The sequence below is a fragment of the Frieseomelitta varia genome, unplaced genomic scaffold (genome assembly GCF_011392965.1).
Source record: "Frieseomelitta varia isolate USP_RPSP 00005682 unplaced genomic scaffold, Fvar_1.2 scaffold_163, whole genome shotgun sequence".
Lineage (NCBI taxonomy): Eukaryota > Metazoa > Arthropoda > Insecta > Hymenoptera > Apidae > Frieseomelitta > Frieseomelitta varia.
The window spans coordinates 316516-339481 of NW_025109339.1; the positions used below are offsets into that span (position 1 = coordinate 316516).

General features: G+C 30.1%; 1 protein-coding gene across 2 annotated transcripts in view; it reads right to left on the reverse strand.

Annotated features, from left to right (window-relative positions):
• Positions 1–22966, reverse strand: part of LOC122537808 — a 173555-nt gene that overhangs the window by 1855 nt on the left and 148734 nt on the right. The window contains exons 2-4 of one of the 2 annotated variants that reach the window (XR_006308695.1): positions 18007–18149; positions 3516–3810; positions 1703–1976 (exon numbers count right to left, since the gene is read on the reverse strand). Coding sequence is in view for 1 of the 2 variants with exons in the window: in XM_043671405.1 (XP_043527340.1) it covers positions 1762–1976; positions 3516–3810; positions 18007–18149 (653 nt within the window). In the remaining variant the exon portion in view is untranslated. Of the gene's footprint in view, positions 1–1568; positions 1977–3515; positions 3811–18006; positions 18150–22966 lie in introns of those variants that run through there. The other variant, XM_043671405.1, reaches the window with a different exon arrangement.

Here is a 22966-nt window from a genome sequence, read left to right on the forward strand (position 1 = left end):
AAAAAAAAAAAAAAAAAAAAATAAGCGAATTCTCTTAAGGAACGAGCGCTTAATCGCTATTATAGCCTATCGTTCGCGTACTTCCATGGCGCTGGAGGTTTCTAGCGTGAGGAACATCATTCTTTCATGACTCGTCGACTCGTTTCTTAGTCGTGATTGTAAGTTGCAATCGGATGGTCGAAACGATAGCAGCAGTTAATACTGTCAAAGAAACGCAATTTGTAAACGAACTTACTAGCTAGATAAAACTTATGTAGCTCGTAATTAATCGGCGTGTATATATATATATATATATATATATATATAGATGGATTGTTCTTGAGGATCCATCGCTTGTGATAAATTAGGCCCGCGCTGCCGAAACGTTTTAGAAATCCTGCGGGGTAGTAAATTACAGTTCGCTGATGAATGTCGGAAGAGCATTTCCAGGCTTTGAGTTGCCTATCGATCTCACTAAATCACTAACTAATTCAACATAAATACGTTATTCGGCTTCGTGACTGGATGAACTTTAAGCTACTTGACTCGAAAAATTGAACCTTGGTCATTTCTTTTCTCTCGATCATCGTTGTAATTCGCTGATAATGTAGCTTTCCTTTGCAGTTAAGTGTCCTCTACTTTTTTTCGTATATATAACTTTATGTATATATATATATATATTTTTATTTATTTATTTATTTATTTATTTACGTGACATATTAATCTACGGTCTCGTTTAATTATTCAAGTACGTGAAAAGAAAGCGTTTAAGACTTCGCTTTTGTTTCGTTATCGGCAATCGATTTTCATCCGGGCTCGAGCTCTCTCTTTCCCCTTTCGCCGAACTCTTTCAACCGGAAACAGTGTTTCGAACAAAAGGAGGGAAGCTTAAGGCTCGAGAGAACACGGATAAGAAGGTATATAAATTAAATTAATTAGTATCTACGGATCCTTCAACCGTGTAATCACCTCCCGATAGAGAAGATATTTTTTTCTCCATGAAGTCGCGTAACTTTTCAAATGTTTCGATAATTCTTCACGTTCGTTAAAAATACATGATCTCTCTGGTCTGCCGGCGGAATCGCTTTCAATAAGGAAATCGTTTCGTACGATTGAAGGATCGGCATGAGCGTTCGACTAAACAAGTTTGGTGAATTAACGCATTGTTGATCGATATGAAATTGTATTTAATTTTTACTCTACCGTAGCTTAACTAGTTACGATTAATGATATGTTCCTTAAAATATCTAAAAAAAATTATTTTAACGCGAATGTCAATGAACTATAGTATAGTTTGCTAGCCCCGTTTTTTGACATTTCTTATTCATTAACGTACCGTAGCCACAATATTTACTATGAAATTAGATAAATTCTATACTGCTATAAAATGTACACTGTTGAAATTCACTACCTGGACGATTACAATAAATATAAATTTCAAACATAGTAAATTATAGATATAAATATAGTAAAATATAGTAAATTATATATATTTTAAATATAGTAAATTATAGATATAAATATTACGAATAAAATATCCAAATAATTTGTTTAATGACATTTCCATTAAAATTCTATTAAAAGTCACAATAAAAATCACAATTTCATGTAAAACCGATACAATTAAAATTAGTCGATCTTCGACGATTCATATCGATCAACAAATTTCAAATAAAATAAAAAAAGAAACGCTTCACAGTCAGAGATTATTTGACGCGATTACATGAATGTCGGATGTCCTCTCAAAAAGAAAAATTCATGAGAAACAGATGATCGATTATTTTAGAAGCTCTCGTCGATTCCTCGGTCCCTGGCAAGGTTGAACACTTCGAAATCGCCGTCCGGTGCGTCCGGTATATCTGGTGCAACTGGTATCTCGGGTCGAAGGGCCACACAGTCCCGTGGCGAACACTCGACGCGACCTTCGGATCCGCAGCTGCATTCAATGCAGTTTCCGGTCGAGTGCGGAAGTACCTCGCCTTCACGGTATTCCCTTCCTGCAATCAAAGTTCCGTGCCCGCCCGGGCACAGAATTTTATATTTCGTACTATCTATAAATTGGAAAAAGCGTTGGAAATGGCGTTTCTATATCACGATTGCAAACTGAAAGGGGGAAACATATTTGGACACGTTATTTAGCGAAGAAGCATGTTCCTATTTTTCTTTTTTTTTTTTTTTTTTTTTTTTTTTTTTTTTTTGAGTATTGTACAGACGGATTTTCTAAATCAACGTTGATCAACTTTTGACTTTTATCCTTCGAGAAAAATGTATAAATGTATATATGTATAAAAATGTATAAGTTAAATATTGATTGATCGGAATGTAGTATAATTTAAAATATATATGAAAGAGTATAATTGGAATGTAGTATAATTTAAAATATATATGGAATATATATAGGAATGTAATATATATGGAATATATATAGGAATGTAATATATATGGAATATATATAGGAATGTAATATATAGGAATGTAGTATAATTTAAAATATATATGAAAGAGTATAATTTCAAATATATATACAATCGTTTTTTAATTAATCCTAATTTGATTAATTAAATATTAATCCGAATGTAGTATGATTTACTGAAGTATAGAATTGTGTTTTTGTTAACTTTAATTCATCAACATTGTTTAACCTGAATGAACTTTTATATATATATAATGTATAAAGTATTCAATTGTTTTTTAGGTAACTCTAATTAATTAACATTGATCAACTTGAATCTAGATTTACATATATACATAAAATATATTGCAGAATTATGTTTCCATCAATATTGATCAATCTGAATGTAGTATGTTTTATATATATGTACAAAAGTGTTCAATTGTTCTTTGAGTAACCCTAATTGATTAACATTGATCAACTTGAGTATTTTTAGAGATTTAAACAATTTTTCGTAAAATGTATAAATAAAATTTACCTCATTATATTATAATATATTCTAATATATTTATATATTATATAATATATAATATATAATATAATATATTCTATTATATTATATTATTTATTATAAACTCATGTTATATTTTTATATTATTATTATAATATTCTACTCTATTATATTATATTATATTATTCTTCTTTACCCTATTATATTTTATTCATTGTATTACATAAAGTTTTCTGTTGTTTTCTCTACTTCATTGTCCCTGATGGAAATTTTATGTTAGTTTCTGTTTAACATTAACACGATTCGCTGTACATATACGAAAATACAGAGAAACACCCAGGTGTGAATCGATCCGGGGCGGCGAGTTAACCACGGCGAGTTGCGCTGGCAACTGATTGCGGACCATAACGAGTGACTAAACCGTATAATTACCGTCCCTTACGATATCACTCGGACAGAAATGACCGAGAAGCAGCAAATTTATTATTCGTTTTCTCTTGAATATACTTAAAACTGAGAAAGCAACTGTTGCAACTTCCGGAAGAAAAAAAAATTCCCGACGCGCGTGGCACGTCATTCCAGCGGAAGTGGTTAAAGAATTCGAGCCCGAAAGGAGCTCGACTGATCTATTACCCATCACGAGACACGTAGTCGGCGCTGGCTGCGAGGTAGTCGAGTAGGTCGTGTTAATCTCCGCGTATCCCTGTTGCTCGACAGACGGCTCCTCCGCCGGATCACCGGAAGCTTCCAAACTGTCGACGGCATCCGTGCTTCCCTCCAGCGACGGCGTGTAATTACTTTCTATCGTCGTCGATGGGAGGAACGAGGGGCCGGCGGAGGGATCGGTGCTCGGATTGTAATTCTGCCACCAACAATATACTTCGCCGGCGACGCACAGACAATGAGAGTTCAGATCGTACGACGGTATCTGAAACGGAAAGAGGGAAATTCATACGTTCAGTATTCAGCGCTTCGTATGATTGCACGTGCGTCGTGTTACTTTTGTTGGAATACGGTACGACGATGATAGTCTGCCCGTTATTGGCGGTGTGCTCCTTTTTTTTTTTCCTCCTCCTCCTCTTTCCTTTTTTTCTTTCGATTGAGCTCTTTAGGGGATGTTGAAGAGGAGGCAGTAAGATTGCAGAGATGTCAATGTCGTTCATTGGAATCTCATGTTGTTTAGAGTTAATTTCTCTGACATGTATAATATATTAAACTAATTCAACGAAATATTCGAAATTAAATTTGGTTAAAATATTTAATTGAATAATCGAAGGTTATAGTTTTAATTTTGAAAAATATAATTATATATAATTTCAAATATGATTGTAACGTATGTGATATAATTATTAATTAGTAATATAATATATAATATAAATATTTATTATGTAATATAAAATATGATTTTAACGTATATTTTCAAATATGATTATATACGTATATATAACATAAATATTTATTATATAATATAAAACACGATTTTAACGTTAATTTTCAAATATGATATTGTAACGTATATGATATAATTATTAATTAATAGTATAATTATATAATATAAATATTGATTAGTTAATATTAATTAACAACTTTTTCAAATTATTCCTCGTTAAATTAACGAACATTTGCATCATGCAGAGAAATACCCTCTCTAAAACGCGGAATAATTCATGAGCAGCGATTAAGAATTTTATATTTATTCATGTATGAAAGGTTGGGAAGTAAATTACTGTGAGTGGCTTCTTATTAAAAACTATTTTTATCATGCAGCTTTAGTATCTTTTTTTTTTTTTTATTAAAACTATCAATCGATGGAACAGTTTAGCTACTATTTCGAATAATTCAAACGGTAATGTTATTTTTAATTTTTAAGTTTTAAATATTTTAATTATGTCACAGTGATTACGTAGCAATGACTATGATCTTGTCAAAAGAAAGGGTATTTTCGTAGCACATATTGTTCCTCAATCAAAAGTGACTTACAGTGATTAGGTTAAGAGCTCTCCACATAATATTGTGCACTCTCGTGTTCTGACATTTCATCGTAATTAGTTAGTATCAATACAGAATAGTAAATATTTAAATCGAAATTTGATAAATTATAATACACGTGGACGTGTGCAATTTAAGTCACGGAATAGTGACGCAAATGGGTTAATAACTTCAACATCAAATAATAATGATCGAGTGTCATTAAATATCAATGAATTAAACGACGACGATTTTAAAGTGTAATTAAGCAAAAGAGGAGAGTTGAGAAGAGAGAGAGAGAGAGAGTTTCAAATTAATAAATTTAAACTTAAACGACGCAGAAATGAGAGCAGACAAAGTTTTCAAGAAAATGTACATCTGAAAGAAGAGTATTTTATATTTGACACGGACAGATTCCAATTTATTTCACCCGTTGGATGATAATTTCCAAAGTTCGACCAAAGTATAGATTGTATAATGAATATTGATAAGTTTGTTAGCAAATTTCATAATGAAATTTGCAATACTGTGATGCATAATGCAAAGTCTCGGTGGATGAAAATTTAACGTCGTTCCAATCATTGAAAACTCAGAATTGACGCGACTGCAGTATACGATTGAAAAAAAAAAAAAAATTATTGCTGCGCGTAGAAGATGTAAAACAGCTCTGCAAAAGAAATTAATTGGATAAAAAAAAAAAATCGCGGGGATGAATGAACAAAGTTCTAGTTCCGATGTAACGAAATTTGCACAACTTACATTTTTCCATCCTTTCTAGAAAAAAAATTCATCTCACGCGTGTAATTATGCATTTCTTCGCCTCTTAAATTAATTTAATTCGCGCTACGATTGGTCAAATAGACGCGTTACTATAACGTTACTTAGAGAATTCTGATAGAACGTATTTTAAATAAATGATTCCGTTTATGGAAGAAATAAATCTTTTTCTATTTTAATATAGAAATACATATAAATAAATCTGTTTCAATTTTAACATATAAATAATTTTGTAAAGCATGAGAAATATATTATAGTGGTTATGCCTTATTTCTGAAATTGTGTGAAAGTATTAAACTCAAATTTAATTAATCGGTGTCATAATGAAAGTGCCGTGGCGTAATAAATTTTACCAACTTCATTCTATTATTAAATAAAATAGTATTAATAAATTTAATAATAATATCATCAATAACATCATAAAATTGCAATATTTTAAAATATTTAAAATATTATATCATTAAACTGCAATATTTTAAAATATTTAAAATATTATATCATTAAATTGCAATATTTTAAATTTTAACATTAATAATTAATATTAAAATTTAATAACAATATCGAGAAATTTAAATAATATAAGTAAAATTGCAATATTTTGTTAAATCGCGTTTCTTCAATTGTTCTCGACTCAATTGTATCAAGAAAGAACGTTTCACCTCTGACGATCTCTGAAATAAGATTTCTCGAAAGACTTTCAAGATTTTGAAACGCTTCTCTGAAATGAAACACGATTGTCAAATGAAAGATTTCGCCGAGACGAGACCGAGAAATTCGAACCGTGGAAATTCGAGCATAGGTTAAAAATGAAGAAGCGGCACAAATTAAATGGGAGAAATCAATATTTCGAAATAGCGCTGGAGTGTTGCCCTCCAATGCTCGGCGGCACTTCTAAACTCAAAAGGGCAGAAAATATTCCGAAATCCGCGAAAGCAAACGCGTATACAGAATCGAACGAAACACGACTCGGTATTTTCAATATGTGCACTCCAAAACCACGTTGGGAAAAAGGGGCCACGAAGAAGAAGAAGAAGAAGAAAAAGAAGAGAGAAACAGAGGGAATAAAAAGAACGCGACGAGTCGGCGAAACATGTCATTAATTACTACACACGCCTAACGAAGAGACGTGAATCCGTCGCGACGGCGTTACCACTTGAAATTCATTGGAAGTGGTATCTCGCGGGTCCAACGTTAATTAATAATATTAACGCTCGACGTGGCATCGACGAGTGAAAGAACACTTTTGAAAAAAGCGAGAGACTAGAAAAGGAACACTCTCAAAGGGGGAGTGGGAAACATCGAATGGAAATCAAGGTGAATTATAGTAAAAAGAAAAAAAAAAAAAAGAAGAGGAAGAAATAATCGTTGATTGTGAATATTTATGTAAATTCATGTTTTACTTGAAATTCATTGGAAGTGGTATCTCGCGGGTCCAACGTTAATTAATAATACTAACGCTCGACGTGGCATATAAATTATAAATATAATATATAAATTACATTATATATAATATATAAATTAAATTTATTTTTAAAAAAATCTAGATATTAATAAATACGACGAACATTCAATTTCTAAATATACATTTATTTTTTTTATTCAACAAAAATAATAATATATTCATATATATTTAGATAATCTATTTTCGAGATAATTATAATTATTAAAATTAATTAATTAACCGTGATACAAAATGTACAAATTATGTTTTACTTATAAATAAAAAAATACTTTTAAAAAAAGCGAGAGACTAGAAAAGAAACACTTTCAAAAAGGAAGAGGGAAAAATCGAATGGAAATCTAGGTAAATTATAATAAAAAAAAAAAGAAAGAAGAGGAAGAAATAATCGTGAATGTGAATATTTATGTAAATTCATTGGAAGTGATATCTCGCGGGTCCAACGTTAATTAATAATATTAACACTCGACGTGGCATATATAAATTAAATTTATTTAAAGAAAAATCTAGACATTAATAAATACGAAGAACATTCAATTTCTAAATATACATTTATTTTTTTTATTCAACAAAAATAATAATATATTCATATATATTTAGATAATCTATTTTCGAGATAATTATAATTATTAAAATTAATTAATTAACCGTGATACAAAATGTACAAATTATGTTTTACTTATAAATAAAAGAACACTTTTAATAAAAGCGAGAGACTAGAAAAGAAACAATCTCAAAAGGGAGAGTGGGAAAAATCGAATGGAAATCAAGGTGAATTATAGTAAAAAGAAAAAAGAAGAGGAAGAAATAATCGTTGATTGTGAATATTTATGTAAATTTATGTTTTACTTGAAATTCATTGTCCAACATTAATTAATAACACGTATTAATGGTCGACGTGAGAGCAAAGAGTAAAGCAACACTTGTAAAAAAAAGAAGAGGTAAAAAGAAGAAGAAAAATCGAATGAAAAATCAAAGAAAATCACGTTTAAAATAAAAAGAGGAAGAAATAATCACGTATAAATTGTGGATACTTAGAGAAATTCATATTTTTATGAATATATTATATTTAACCGATTATTTGGAGTATTTGTGACGAAATTTAAGAAAAATTCGAAGACATCGTTCCTTTCAAAAATTTAAAGATACACTCCTGTTCAAAGATCTTAGGACACTCTTTATTTCTAATAAGTTATTTTTAGTAACAATGGATAATATAATTGCGTGTATATTTTACAATACAATTTTTAATACACCCAAAAGATTCATTGTTACATAATTTTAAACTAATTACATAAATTTAAACTAATTTTTCGTTATATGATCATAAATTAACATCTAAAAGTATCTAATTTCACCATGCAATTTTTCCAATTTCGAAACAAATTTGAAACAAGATTATTAAATTTATTATAGGGGGTGTATTTTCTTCGATAATTTTTTGCTATTTCTCTTGTGATTTCTCGTCACGCGAAGATTGAAATACGTACAGAATGGCAAATTCTTGATTGACACCTTTCGCGAAAATTTCTCATCTTCCGATAAGTTTCTTATAAACATGAGAATCCGTGGCCTAAACGTGCGACGTTTCGAAGGTTGAGGAGCGTCGTCGAGAGAAAAGAAAACGACACGAGGAAAGCAGTCTCGATAGCGACAAGAGAAAGAAGAGGGTGCGACAGGACAAGAAAAAAAAAAAAAAGAAGAAGAAGAAGAAAGAAAAAAGGCAGAGAGTCAGACAAACGATACGAAGTGATTAATTTTTATCGGGGAAATTCGCGACACGGCGACAACGACTTTTGATCTGTCCTCGCAGGTGTCGCTCGATAACGCACCCATCTTATTAATTGGACATCGATTTTTATCTACATACGTACCTCGAGAGAGACTTGACAAGTTGTCAGAGCGAGAGAGAGAAGATGATAAAAATATCGCAGGAAATGTATACGAAATATCTACGAGACACCGTGTGTCGCTATTCCTGTGCATATTTCGGAATTTTTTTCCGAAAACTCTTCGATTGTTTCAACCTCTTGCGCTGGAATGACGTGCCACGCACGTCGAGAATTTTTTGTCCCAAATTGTAACATTTTCTCAGTTTTAAGTATATTTAAGTATAATCCAGGCAATAAATTTATTACTTCTTAATAATTTCTATCCAGTGATATCATACCGACGAGCTCAAATAGAAAGCGACGTGTTATTGTATACGATTTGGTCACTCGTTATGGTCCGCAATCAGTTGCCAGCGCAAGTGGTTAAATTGCAACGCACGCTCGTAAACACCGATCGTAAAATTGGCATTTATATCGAGATCACGTGTGTACACATATATATATATAATGTGAAAGAGAAAATATAAAATAAATAAAATATTCACCGTTGCAGTGATACAAACAACATAACGCGTACCATATGTGGAAAGGACAAAATAACATTTCATCTCAAATGAAATTTTATTGATTACTGTCACGTTGTATTTAAACGGTGTATAACGACAAAAACGTACGCAATAATACAGTAACATAGTATAAAGATATTAAAATATTATCGAATAATGCAGTACGCGAGTTAAAACGTTATGCAATGACACAATATTATTATATTATAAAAAAATTGGAAGCAATTGAAAAATATAACAGATCCGAATATTCGAGCTTCACCAAACCATGCATAGTTATGTTATCTATTAATATAATATATTTGGTAATTTTCTAGAATGAAACACGATCGACAATTTTTCATCTGATGAAAATATTTAGTGCAAACATGATGTATAGTAACGAGCAGTAATTTAACTTCTTGCGCTGGAATGATGTTCCACGCACGTCGAGAATCTTTCATCCCAAAATTGTAATATTTCTTCAGTTTTAAGTATATTTAAGTACTAACTCAGGCGAAACAAATAATAAATTTATATTGCTTCTAAATAATTTCTATCCGGTGATTTTACATCGACGAGTACAAAAGAAAACGAACGCGACGAATTATTGTGTACGGTTCGGTCACTCGTTAAGGTCCGCGAACCAGTTGCCAGTGCAAGGGATTAAAAGAACTGTTTCGTGTTCCAAAAGCGAACTTCGTGGTGCATTAATGACAGCCGATACATCTGCAAAATACTACGTAGAATATTCTCGTGTCGATCCAGTATGGAATTATCGAAATTCAAGTATGGTTGATAAATTTTCAAACTCGATTTTCTCGGAAACGAAAAGACTTTAACGAGCAAATTTTATTCTTTGTTTTCGACAAATTTTTACACGCAGAATCACCTCCCAGTTGGTTAACCGCGTTAATTGTGAAACACTATATATAATAATGTTGCTTTTAAGCTTTCGTAACAGAGATCTATTAGATGTATGTATCTAAGAACTAACTAATTTAACTGGAACTGATAGATATATACGTACAGTGAATAACAATGAAAAATTATCGGAATGTTGGACTGTTGAATGTATCCTCACTTTTTCACTCGCTAAATGATGTGAAACTGATCATTGACAAAAGATAAACCCACGACTGTGAAATTATAGACGCTATGAAATGAGACCAATGGGATCGTTGTATAATCTCGTTCTACGAAGTCACATTAAGTTTTACAAATTATATTGAAATATTGCTCTTCGCTGTGTCTATGTAAAAAAATTGTTACGCCAGGGAATGTTTGCTTATGTGTTCGACAAAATATGAACAAAAATACATTCAAATACACGAAACTTCTTGTGACTCAGAAAACTAAAAAAAAAAAAAAAAAAATCATGATACTAAGGATTATAAGTTAATAATTAAATTATATAAAAATATAAATTAAATTATTAATTAAAGAAACGGAGAAAAAGATACGATGAGACCCCGCGAAACAGGGTGCAGTTTTAGGGGGAGGCAAAAATTCGATAAATATCCCTTCTGCTTTCGCGGTGAGACGCGAAACTTTCTACAAAGCTTTCTTGAAAGCTGGCCGAAGTCAATGTGTTCCCTGGCGGACACGCGAGAGTGCAACCATGCCGGCACGACGTGGAAAATATTTTCCCTCAAGTTTGTTTCCTCACTATGCCACCGTGAGGAAGATCTCGCTCGATCTCGCGACCGGTTCGTCCGTATTGGTCGAGTTAAAAACAGCGAAATGAAATTGTTACCGCGTCTGATTTAACCTGATTCCCCCAGCGAACGTTTATCGTTCGACTCGACCTCGTCTCAATTTTCCACGTTTCTAAAAAAGAAAATCCCTTCCAAACTCATTTTACTCTCAACTATTGCTATTCAAATTTTGACGAAGACGCGAGAAATTGAAACTTCGTTTTTTCATCTTCTGAATTCAATGCAAGTTCAGTTTGATCCGCGAGAATTTTGATCGAATTAATCGACGTTGTTCCGAGCTTAATTCAATGAATACGAGATTCGAAAAGCCAAGAAAGTAAAGAAAGCTAAGAATATCCTTTGTTGAGTCGACAAAATCTGTTACACTAAAAATTGTGTATCTGTAGCTAAAGTATTAATATTTATAATAATAATAACTATAATATATATTTATAATAATAATATTATAATTTATAATATTATAACTATAATAAATATATAAACTATAATATTAGAATAATATTATAAATTATATACTATATTATAATATAATATAATAATTATAGTTTATATAATATATACTTATATATATTATTTATATTATATATAATAGTTATATAATATATTTATTATAATTATAATATTTATTTATAATAATAATATTATAATTATATTATAATTATAATAAATATATAAACTATAATATTATAATAATATTATAAATTATATATTATATTAATATAATAATATAATAATTATAATATTATAGTTTATATAATATATTTATTATAATTATAATATAATAATATTATAATATTGCAATTTATAATAATATATCTATATATATATATACATATATATTTATACTTAAGATATTTCTGAAATCGTGATACAACTGACCAAAAGTTTCTGAAACGTTATCTTGCACTTTTTTTTTTCGAAATTTTGAAAGTGCAAGAATTTCCGTAGTAGACTTTAACTTTCACTTAAATAGAGATGTTGTTAGAAGCGTTCGATTATTAATGGAACAGCTCTGCAATATTAAAAAACTTTCTTTCGAAAGTATTTGCGTTCTGCAGTGAAATATCTATTTAAATAGATTATTAATAAAGCAACTCTCAAAATAAATAAGTTCCCTCCTCAAAAAGGTCGGGAAAAATTTGAATGCCGAGGATATAAAAAGATTCACACACTCTGCGCAGGACAGCGGATCGGTTCAATCGTCGAACAAAGAAAAATTTGCTTCCGAAAGAAAATTTAGAGATTTAAGATACCGTGAAAGCAAAAGAAAAAAAAAATTCGATTTCTATGAAAGAATATTCCACTCGAATGAAATATAGTAATGCAGCAAAAGCATTCAACTATCGATAAAGAAGTTTCCTTTCGAGAGAGTCTGAAAAGAAATTGAAACGTCGAAATAAATATAAAAAAAAAAAAAAAAATAACTCGTATATATTCTACAGCATGGCAGAACCTGTCGGAAGCATTCAATTGCCAGCGAAAGAACTCTAAAAAAAAAAAAAAACACTCGGGGAGAAAGTTGAAATGCCAGAACTGTAAAAGAATTCGCATTTCGCGATGAAACAGCCTGTGAACGGCATTCAATTACCAGTGAAACACGCTTTCCAACGTTTGAAATCTCCCGGCCGTCTCCTCTGTCGAAACAAACAAATCCAGAAAAATGCAGAATTGAAAATAAGGGTGAAAACGTGTATTATTTCCCTGCAGAGCACTTGGTCTAGAGCTCTTTGAAAGACGGTATTAAGTTAAGTTTTTAGAGCATTCTTTGAAATCGATAATCCTCGTCGATCGGCGGGAGGAAAGGCGAAACCCATTTTTCGTTTTATCGTTGACTTGTTTATTGCTCTTCAGATATTATTCATCTCGTCGAGATCTCGTGGCTCGACGAGAATTTATTCATGAAATTTACGCTTTCAGAGTGAAACATAGAGAGCTCGTTTCTGTTCCAAGAGAGAGCAATTAAGAATTCGTACGTGTGTGCCTGTGTCTGTGCGAGCTGCACGATGAATGCAAACTTCGCGGCGGATGGAAGTTATTGAAGCCTGATTGAAAATCATGGCACAGTTTACGAAACCACGTTGGACGTTTGTTGAACGTGCGAAAGAGACACTGCGCGTGTACGTTTCGATTTAGACGCTCGCTTTTTAATTGTGATGGAATTTGATATGATTGTGTCTCATTACATTTGCGAATCTATATTTTTCAAATGTTGTAAAATATTTTAGTTGCGCATCGTCGAAGGAAGATTGTTAGAGTCTTGAGGAATTCATAGAACTCTCCAGTCTCTCTGTTGGAACGAACTGTTTTGTGAATTGAGAAAATCAAGTTTTGTGAAAGTCTTACAAAAAGTGATTTTATAGAAGATATCAAGATATAGCAATTTAAGTTAATTGTAAGATATTATGTCATAAGTATCATTGTAAGATTATTGTAAGATTATTGTAAGTCATATCATATATTATATTATTATATTATATAATATTATATATTATATTATTATTATATTATATTATATATTATATTATTATATTATTATTATATTATATTATATATTATATTATTATATTACATTATAATAATTATATTATATTATATATTATATTATATTATTATATATAATATTGCATAAATTAATTATAATGGACATTATTGCTTATCCTCCTTGTCATCTTCATATTTCATACTACGTCGACTGTTCTGACATCATTAAACTTGCGAAGCTTAATTTTAAGAATAATTAAGATTATTTAAGAAAACTTAGAAGATGTTCTTCGTTTCTATACGTTTTTTGTGTATGTAACTAATTTTACTGCAAACAACCCGAATTCTGAACTCTTAGACTTTTGTTTTAGAACTCAAGCGAAAATTCTGATAATTTTACTTAAAATTGATTCCACACCATATTTTAATATTCTAGAAGATGTTTATCCTAAATAAACTGGTCAAAAAGTAATTGCATTTTTTAATAATAATCAACAGAGAATATATCTTACATACTGGAAACAATACTTAAAATAATATTCAAATACTGTTTAAATATTCAAACACTCTATCTAATCAATGAAGTTGCCTGAAAGATGGCAAAATGGTCAACATATTATATTAGAATAAAATTTTCATTTTCAAATTTCACACACACACACACACAAAATGCGGTTACTTTTTGACTAACCTAATAAACAATGAATATTTTATTGCTTCCCCATTCCAAGAAAAATGTATTTACATCAATCTTTAAAAAATATGCAAGTGACGTTGTAATTCCAAAAAAAAAAAGAAAAAAAATTACCAAAGTCGATACAACTGGCGTGAAAAATCCGTGAAAACTGAAAAATTACAGAGATGTGTGTTAAACGTGCGTGCTTCGTATCGGTATCACGTAACAGCGACGAAAGATACGGCCACAAATTGAAGCTTTATAGAACGTATGAGGGGGGAGGAACCTGGCCACCAATCCCTTGGGCGTACAAACCGCAACCATGGGACCGGGATCGCAATGAACTTTATAATCGTTTCGTCGCACGTATTTCATTTGAAGCGCAGGAGATCGGCTCTTCCTTCGTTCGTTATTAACGTTCGATCTTATCCGCGTGTTCCTCGGTCTCATCCCGGTAGCATTATTGGAACGTGACACGCCTTCCCGTTCCTTCGAACACGACGATCACCACGGCTCGCTGGAAATTCCGTAAGGTAACAAGGTCGTAACGTAATGACGCGAACTTGTTTGGAATCTGTGATGTCACGCGACGCACAACGGTCTATTGATTCTTTGTGCATACGGTCCAAGTTTCAACGTGATTTTCAGCTTTTAACAGAGTCACCACTCCCTCCACCTCTCTGGGCGGTATGTTTGTGAAATGATAGCTGCGTGTGTTGTTTATTGGAACTGTCATTGTAATTTTATAAATAATTTATGTATATATTGAAATTTTATAAATAGTTGTATTTAATAATTGTAATTTCATAGATAGTTGTATTTAATAATTGTGATTTTATAAATAGTCGTATTTAATAATTGCAATTTTATAAATAGCTGTATTTAATAATTGTAATTTTATAAATAGCTGTATTTAATAATTGCAATTTTATAAATAGTTGTATTTAATAATTGCAATTTTATAAATAGTTGTATTTAATAATTGTAATTTTATAAATAGCTGTATTTAATAATTGTAATTTTATAAATAGCTATATTTAATAATTGCAATTTTATAAATAGTTGTATTTAATAATTGTAATATTTTACAATAGTTGTATTTAATAATTGTAATTATATAAATATGTTGTAATGTATATTTTGTATATAATTATATGAATATTGAAGTTTTATAAATAGTTGTATTATTTTAAACCATTCTATTATTTTAATTATAAGTTTTATAGAAGTATTTTAACTATATGTCTTTTTCTAGAATAATTGTATTATTTTAAACAATCCTATTATTTTGACTATAAGTTGTTTTGTAGAAGTTCTATAAATAATTGTATTGTTTTAAATAATTCTATTATTTTAACTAGTAGTTCTTTTATAAAATAATTGTATTATTTTAAACAATTCTATTATTTTGTTACTGCAATAGTTGCTATTAACGATTTAGTAATCGAATCCATCAATATGACTGATTTCAGACTTTTTCGTTTTTCTTAAGCACAAATATGATTTTGCAACATCATTTTTGTTGCACACTCTTTACGTTCAAGTAGTTCTTTCATAAATTCTTTTATACCATATTATATTTTATATTTATTTTTGTATTATAGTGTTAATTAGTTAATAAGTTCTTTAATATTATTATTACTTAATAATTAATATTTTTTATTAAATAAAACTAATATAAATAAAGTTCTTTTATATTATAGTGTTAATTAGTTAATTAGTTAATAAGTTCTTTAATATTATTATTACTTACTAATTAATAATTAATATTCTTCATATTAAATAAAGTTACAAATATTAATATAAATAAAGTTCTTTAATATTACAGTGTCACTATTTTGTCTTCAATTGTTAATACTACGCGTTTTCGATAATTTTTGGATAATATTATGATACAAATTATACGCACCATGTCAATTTTAAACTGAATCATTGTGAATTGATTTCATGCTACGAGAAGTACGTAAACACATTTATATGCATGCAAACACTTTTATTGCAATATGTATGTGTATATTGTACTAGAAAATACACAGTTCATATAATAGAACGTTCACGTAACAGGTGTTCATACAATGGGGCTTTTAATGCACATATAATGGAAACAAAATGTAAACGCAACTTTTGACGCTGTAGTTATTAGAATGGTAGCTCATAATTTTCTTTTTTTAATTTTAACCGTGTCAATGACACGGTTTATATTTTATACGAATGTAAAATAAGCATAAATTTTAATTCTAGAATTATAGAAACGATACCGATTCGTAATTCTTTTTTTTTTTTTTTCAATTTTTCCATAAATGCAAAATTATTATGTAAGCACGATCTTTGAATGAAACTATTGGAATTATTAGAATGGTTAAAATCACTAGTAAAATTATTATAATACTTTTTTTCGAATTTTCGAAAGTTTTATATAATGTTTAACAAGTACATATCATTTTTAATACCACAGTCATTAGAATGGTGAAAATTATATATAAATTTCTTCATAAATAGGAATATAATAAATGTTTATATAAATGTAAGTTTATATAAATGTAAAATATTAATTTCTAATGCTAGTACCATCAGAGTACCATAAGTTCATCAGTTTGTAATTCTTCGTAAAAATTGTCTACATTGCTAAGCTAAGATAAATGTATTAGTATGCCTGTCTGTGTTCTAATGTCGAAACCAATCGAAAATGAATAAAAATAAAAAGTATTTTTTCAACCAATTTTAATAATTTAACTTCGTTAAGATGTTTTCTCTTACTCAAGTTTTTCTGTATTATTTATTTTCAAGTATTTTTGTATTAATACAATTATTATAACTGACTATATTAATTATATTAATACAAATATATCAATACAACTTCTGTGTGTTAAATTATACCTTTTAAATATTTTATTAATATATTATATATTTTTAATTATTATTTAATTATTGTTATTTTATATTTTTAATTATTATTTAATTATTATTATTTTATATTTTTAATTATTATTTAATTATTATTATTTTATATTTTTAATTATTATACATTTTATTAATTTTTAATTATTTTAATATTAAAACACAGTATCTCATATAACAATATTATGAGATACAATCATTCTCTAGGTCTTCCACAAAATTATACAAGAACTCTATGTTGAAAAAATAGCAAAAATTCCAAACGAAAGACCAAATTAAACCAAATTAATTCCACATTAAAACACTAGAAGTTTCAACTATGTCAAAACGCTCTAATCAAATTGTCACGCGAATGCAGCGTTTTCGCAAACGCGAGAAGATACGATCGCGTGCGTCGAAATTGCTCTATACGACGGATCCCCGGGCGAATATTTTATTTCCTCTGCGTTTTTCAAAGTCCTTTATCGGACGGACACGTGCAAACGTTTTCAGCTGGAAAACACGGGAACGTCTGTTTGATTTCACGTGAATTAATCCCACCGTGGGCAAACATTATCAAAATGGTATTTCGTTTCACGTATATACCGTGTGGAAACAAGAATCGTTGGCGTCGTTCCAACCTGGATTGTTCGAACCTCATAATCGCAAGAATCAATTAAAAAGAGAAAGAAATACGAGAGAGAGAGAGAGAGAGAGAGAGAGATAAAGAGAAGAAAAGAAAGAGGTAGATAAAAAAGATGATGAAACTGATGATGAACAAACTTGTTTACCGTTTGGCCGTGAGAGTACGTGTTATCGTCGACGATGCACTTTTTCGGGAACGATTCCTCCGTCGTTAATTCATTGCCGTCGTCCTTTTGAACCTCGATGTCTACCTCGCCGAGGAGAATTTGCCCGGTCGATCTTGCTGGAACTGGAAAAAGAAAAAGAAAATAGAGAAGGGACGTTAGACGTTAGTTAAAAGTAAAAAGTCCGTTCCCGCGTTGAAACCGAGTGAACCGGATTTTCTGATCGGTAGTTAGCGCCGTGATGGTGATTTCAAAAGATCGCGTGTCGAGGGGATATTTTATTTCTTGAGAGGCGTGAATTTTCAGAAATGAGAAAATTTTGGAGGAATGTGAATATACTATACTGTACCATATATATACTATATATACTATATATATTGTATACTATACTGTACTATAAATACTATATACTATACTGTACCATATATACTATATACTATATTGCATTATATATATTATATACTATACTGTACTGTACTATATATATATTATATATATAGTATGTATTATATACTACTATATAATATACTACATATATACTATATACTATACTGTACTATATGTGCTATATATATAATGTATTATATTGTACTATATATACTATATACTGTACTATACTGTATTATATATGCTATATATATAGTATGTATTATACTGTATATACTATATACTATACTGTATTATACTATATATACTATATACTATACTGTATTATACTATATATACTATATACTATACTGTACTATATATGCTATGTATTATACTGTACTATATATACTATATACTACATAGTATTTGTTATAATATATATTTATTAATACTATACTATATACTATACTGTACTATATATACTATATATTATACTGTACTATATATACTATATACTATACTATATACTACATAGTATTTGTTATAATATATATTATATTATATAATAAAATAATATAATATAAATAAATAATAATAAAAATTTTATAGATTTCTGTTTGAAAATGAAAGAATATGAGAATTTTCTAAAAAAAAAGTCAGTTTCATTTCAACGGGAATTCGTTATCTGATTCATTGAGTCTGAGAGAGGGAAATTCGAGGATTATCTACGCATCGTAAAGGTTTGAGGTACCCTTAAGGATCTGCTTGGTAAGTTCGGGGACATTAATCATCTCAAAGAAAAACATTCAGATCGTAAGAGGATTCTTTTAGAGTCCAAAGATCTCGAATTAAGCGCAGCTAGGATGGGGGTGGCGAGGGGTGGTAATTGTGATCAATGGTAGCCATCTTCCGTCTCAGACTGCCTGCAGCAAATCTGAGAGAACTATGCTGAACACCCTCGAGACTCCGTTTGTCCCCGGCATCGAACAAAATGAATTAAAAGTAGAATTCTTCTCGTCTTCAATCTGAACAGTTCATTCGTCGATCATTAATCTTTATCACTTTCAAAAAGTATCAGAATTCGAAATTTAAACGTCGTCTGTCTGCTATCGTGCGCATGCATGGGAATTTCATTTAATCTAGCTTTAATAAAACTCTTGCGCTGGCAAACTGATTGCGGACCATAACGAGTGACCGAACCGTATACAGCAATTCGTCGCTTTCGCTTTCCTCTGAACTCGTCGGCGCGATATCACTGGATAGAAATTATTAAGAAATAACAAATTTCTTTGTAAATTGACTTCTTGGTAAATTTGTTTTACCTGGGTTACATTCGAGTATACTTAACACTGAGAAAATGTTGCAATTTTGGGAGAAAAAATTCTCGACGTGCGTGGCACGTCATTCCAGCGCAAGAGGTTAAATGGGTACAATATGTTGTGCGAAGAAAAATGATGGGTTGAAATACCATAAATACTAAATGTGTAAATATTAAATAGTAAATAATAGCAATTACTAATGTGTAAATATTAAATAGTAAATAAATGTGTAAAACGCTAGATAATAATATCACGATTAACACCTTGCGCTGGCACTGATTGCGGACCATAACGAGTGACCGGACCGTATACAGCAATTCGTCGCTTTCTCTTTCTTTTGAACTCGTCGGCGTGATATCACTGGATAGAAAGTATTAAGAAATAACAACAATATCATTTGTTTCGCCTGGGTTACATTTAAATATACTTAAAACTGAGAAAATGTTGCAATTTTGGGACGGAAAAAATTCTCGACGTTCGTGGCACGTCATTCCAGCGCAAGAGGTTGGTAAACAAATACTGATATTTATCGATTTCAGTGTACCAGTATTGAGAAACGATAGAAAGAAAGAGGAAAAATACGCGTTTCCCCAAATATAAGTCAATAATTGTCAAAAGAAGGGAGAAGAGGGAAGGACAAACAAACAAAAAACAGAGGAAAGGTTCTATCATCCATTTCGAATTCCCTTTTCATCGACAGAGGGGAAAGTTGAGCCGTTTAAATTTTTATCGTACGACCGTCGATTTGAAACAAAGTTTTCTCATTCTTGGGGAGAAAGAAACGTACCGGCGACGAAGGCAGAGTCAATAATGTTTTAGCATTGTGTAAGTGGCGAGTTAACGAGTGGTGATACTAACTTTATTTCTCGTAGGTTAGGACAGAGAGGGACAGAGTTCCCTTCGTTGAACGATAGAATGATAAAGAAAATATACTCCAGCGTAAGATAGAAATAAATTAAATTAAATATTTATATTGATATCTATTTTAATCTTAGAAATCAATCAAAGTGAAATCAATTGCAATTTTTCCATCTTTGGAAATTTCAGTAATTTTTTTAAAACGTAGAAATAAAGGTTTCTTGTACTTTAATTATTAAATATGGTATTTCATCGAGACTATTAAATTACTATTATACATATTATTAAAATTAAATTTTACTATTAAATAAATTTTAAATTTACTGCTATTTAAATATAATTAAATTATTATTAAATAGCATTTATACAAGTGTTTCTACAAGTATTTTGTCATTAATGAAATTATTATGAAATAGTATTTCTTGTATTTTAATTTCACCGACGCAAGTTCAAAAAATTCGCAGCAAAGTTAAGAAAGATTCAACCACGCAGAATCAGACTTTTTGCCATTTTATAGTTAAACTGTGAATTTTCATGTACATGATCGTCACTAAAAAAAAGTAGGTTTGATTCGTCTGTTAAATGTCACAGCAGGTACTGTACTTTAAATATTTTCGCTCCAAACCACAAATGCACAAAAATCCTACTCGTGTACAAAAATAATTATTTCTAATTATTTCTCTACAATCTCAATATCGTAGATCGATAATTTTCAAAATGCTCCGTTCTATTTAGACCACGGATTTAAGGACTGACTTTGAATTATTGCATGACCAGGCACGTAACTCGCTAAGCATCAGATAACTTTCCCCCTTTCTCATAATTCACCATAAGCCTCGATATTATCCAAACAAGAGAAGCACTGCTTCTTTCACCGCTGCAGAGCTTCCGAAATACAAAGACACGGCGTTGGACGTGAACTCGTTGGAATTAATAACGTCTAAAAATTCCGCGCCGATTTTTATTCCGCTCGTTTCACTGTCCTCCGCACGATCCAGCTGTAATTTTACTATTCTTTCTCGCTCGTTACGCGAGAAGTTCCCAGAACGAAACGCCATTATCCCGGAAGTTCGACGTTACTCGATTCCTTTCTCTGCTTTTTTTCTTTTTCGCGATGAAATTTACTTACTACCCGGTCGTCTAATGCTTCTCTCACGCTGCCCTTGCCTGGGTGGTTAACCAACGACTTTCGTCGTCTTGCAAGTATGAATCTTCGCGAATTTTCTACACTGATGGTCGTCTCACATCGATGGCCGATTTTTAATGATTTCTCATTGCTGAGATCGTTGTAAGATTGCCTTACGATTCGGTAGAAAATATTTAAAATACAGTGCCTTTTGTGATTAATTTAATATATATGAAAACACAGTTCACATATATGAAAATTCATAGTTTAATTATAAATTGGCGAGAAATCTGATTCTGTGTGGTTGAATCTTTCTTAACTTTTGCTGCGAGTTTTTTGAACATGATGTATTGACATTATCGACAGTTGAAATGCAAAACTTGCGTAGGAAAAATTAAAATATATACAAGAAATATCATTTAATAATATTTCATACTAATTTAATTAATGACGAAATATATTTGTAGAAATACTTGTACAAATGCTATTTAATAATAATTTAACTGTGTTTAAGTACCAGTAAATTTAAAATTTATTTAATAGTAAAGTTTAATTTCAATTTCAATTTTAATAATATATAATAGTAATATAATTTTTAGTCTTGCTTTTCTGTTTTTTTTGTTATCTATAATTTACAAAGTTAATTTGCGTAGAAATTCTAATGGTAAAGTTTAATTTCAATTTAAATTTTAATAATATATAATAGTAATTTAATTTTTAGTCTTGCTTTTATGATAATGTTATTTATAATTTACAAAGTTAATTTGCGTAGAAATTCAAATTAATTTAATTGTTTCAAATTAATTTAATTAACTTTAGTCGATTCTAGTTAAAGTGAGATTTATAAACAATTCTTCTTAATTATTTTCTTCGTAATTATATTTCTCTTGACTAATAATACTTCCTCGTTAATCTTGTTATTTTGAATTCTTTTTTAAGTAGCAAATCGATTATTCAATACTTATTGTTAGTAGCAGTCGAAGGAATTACAGGATGAATGTTTATGGTTGTTAAGTGTTACAAGTGTTACAATCTAAACAATTGTAAGATGTACCAACTCTCAACTGCTATCATTGGATACTGAAAACGATAGCAATTGAAGATTTTACTCATCGAATTTACTTCCAGAATTTTTCAATTTAATTTAATCCGATTGAAGAAATTATCAAACGTAAAGTTCTAGAATGTTCAATTCAGTTCAATTGAATGGCAAGAAATAGAATTGAACTGTAACGAATAAATTACTTTAATCGTGCACAGCTCGAGGGTT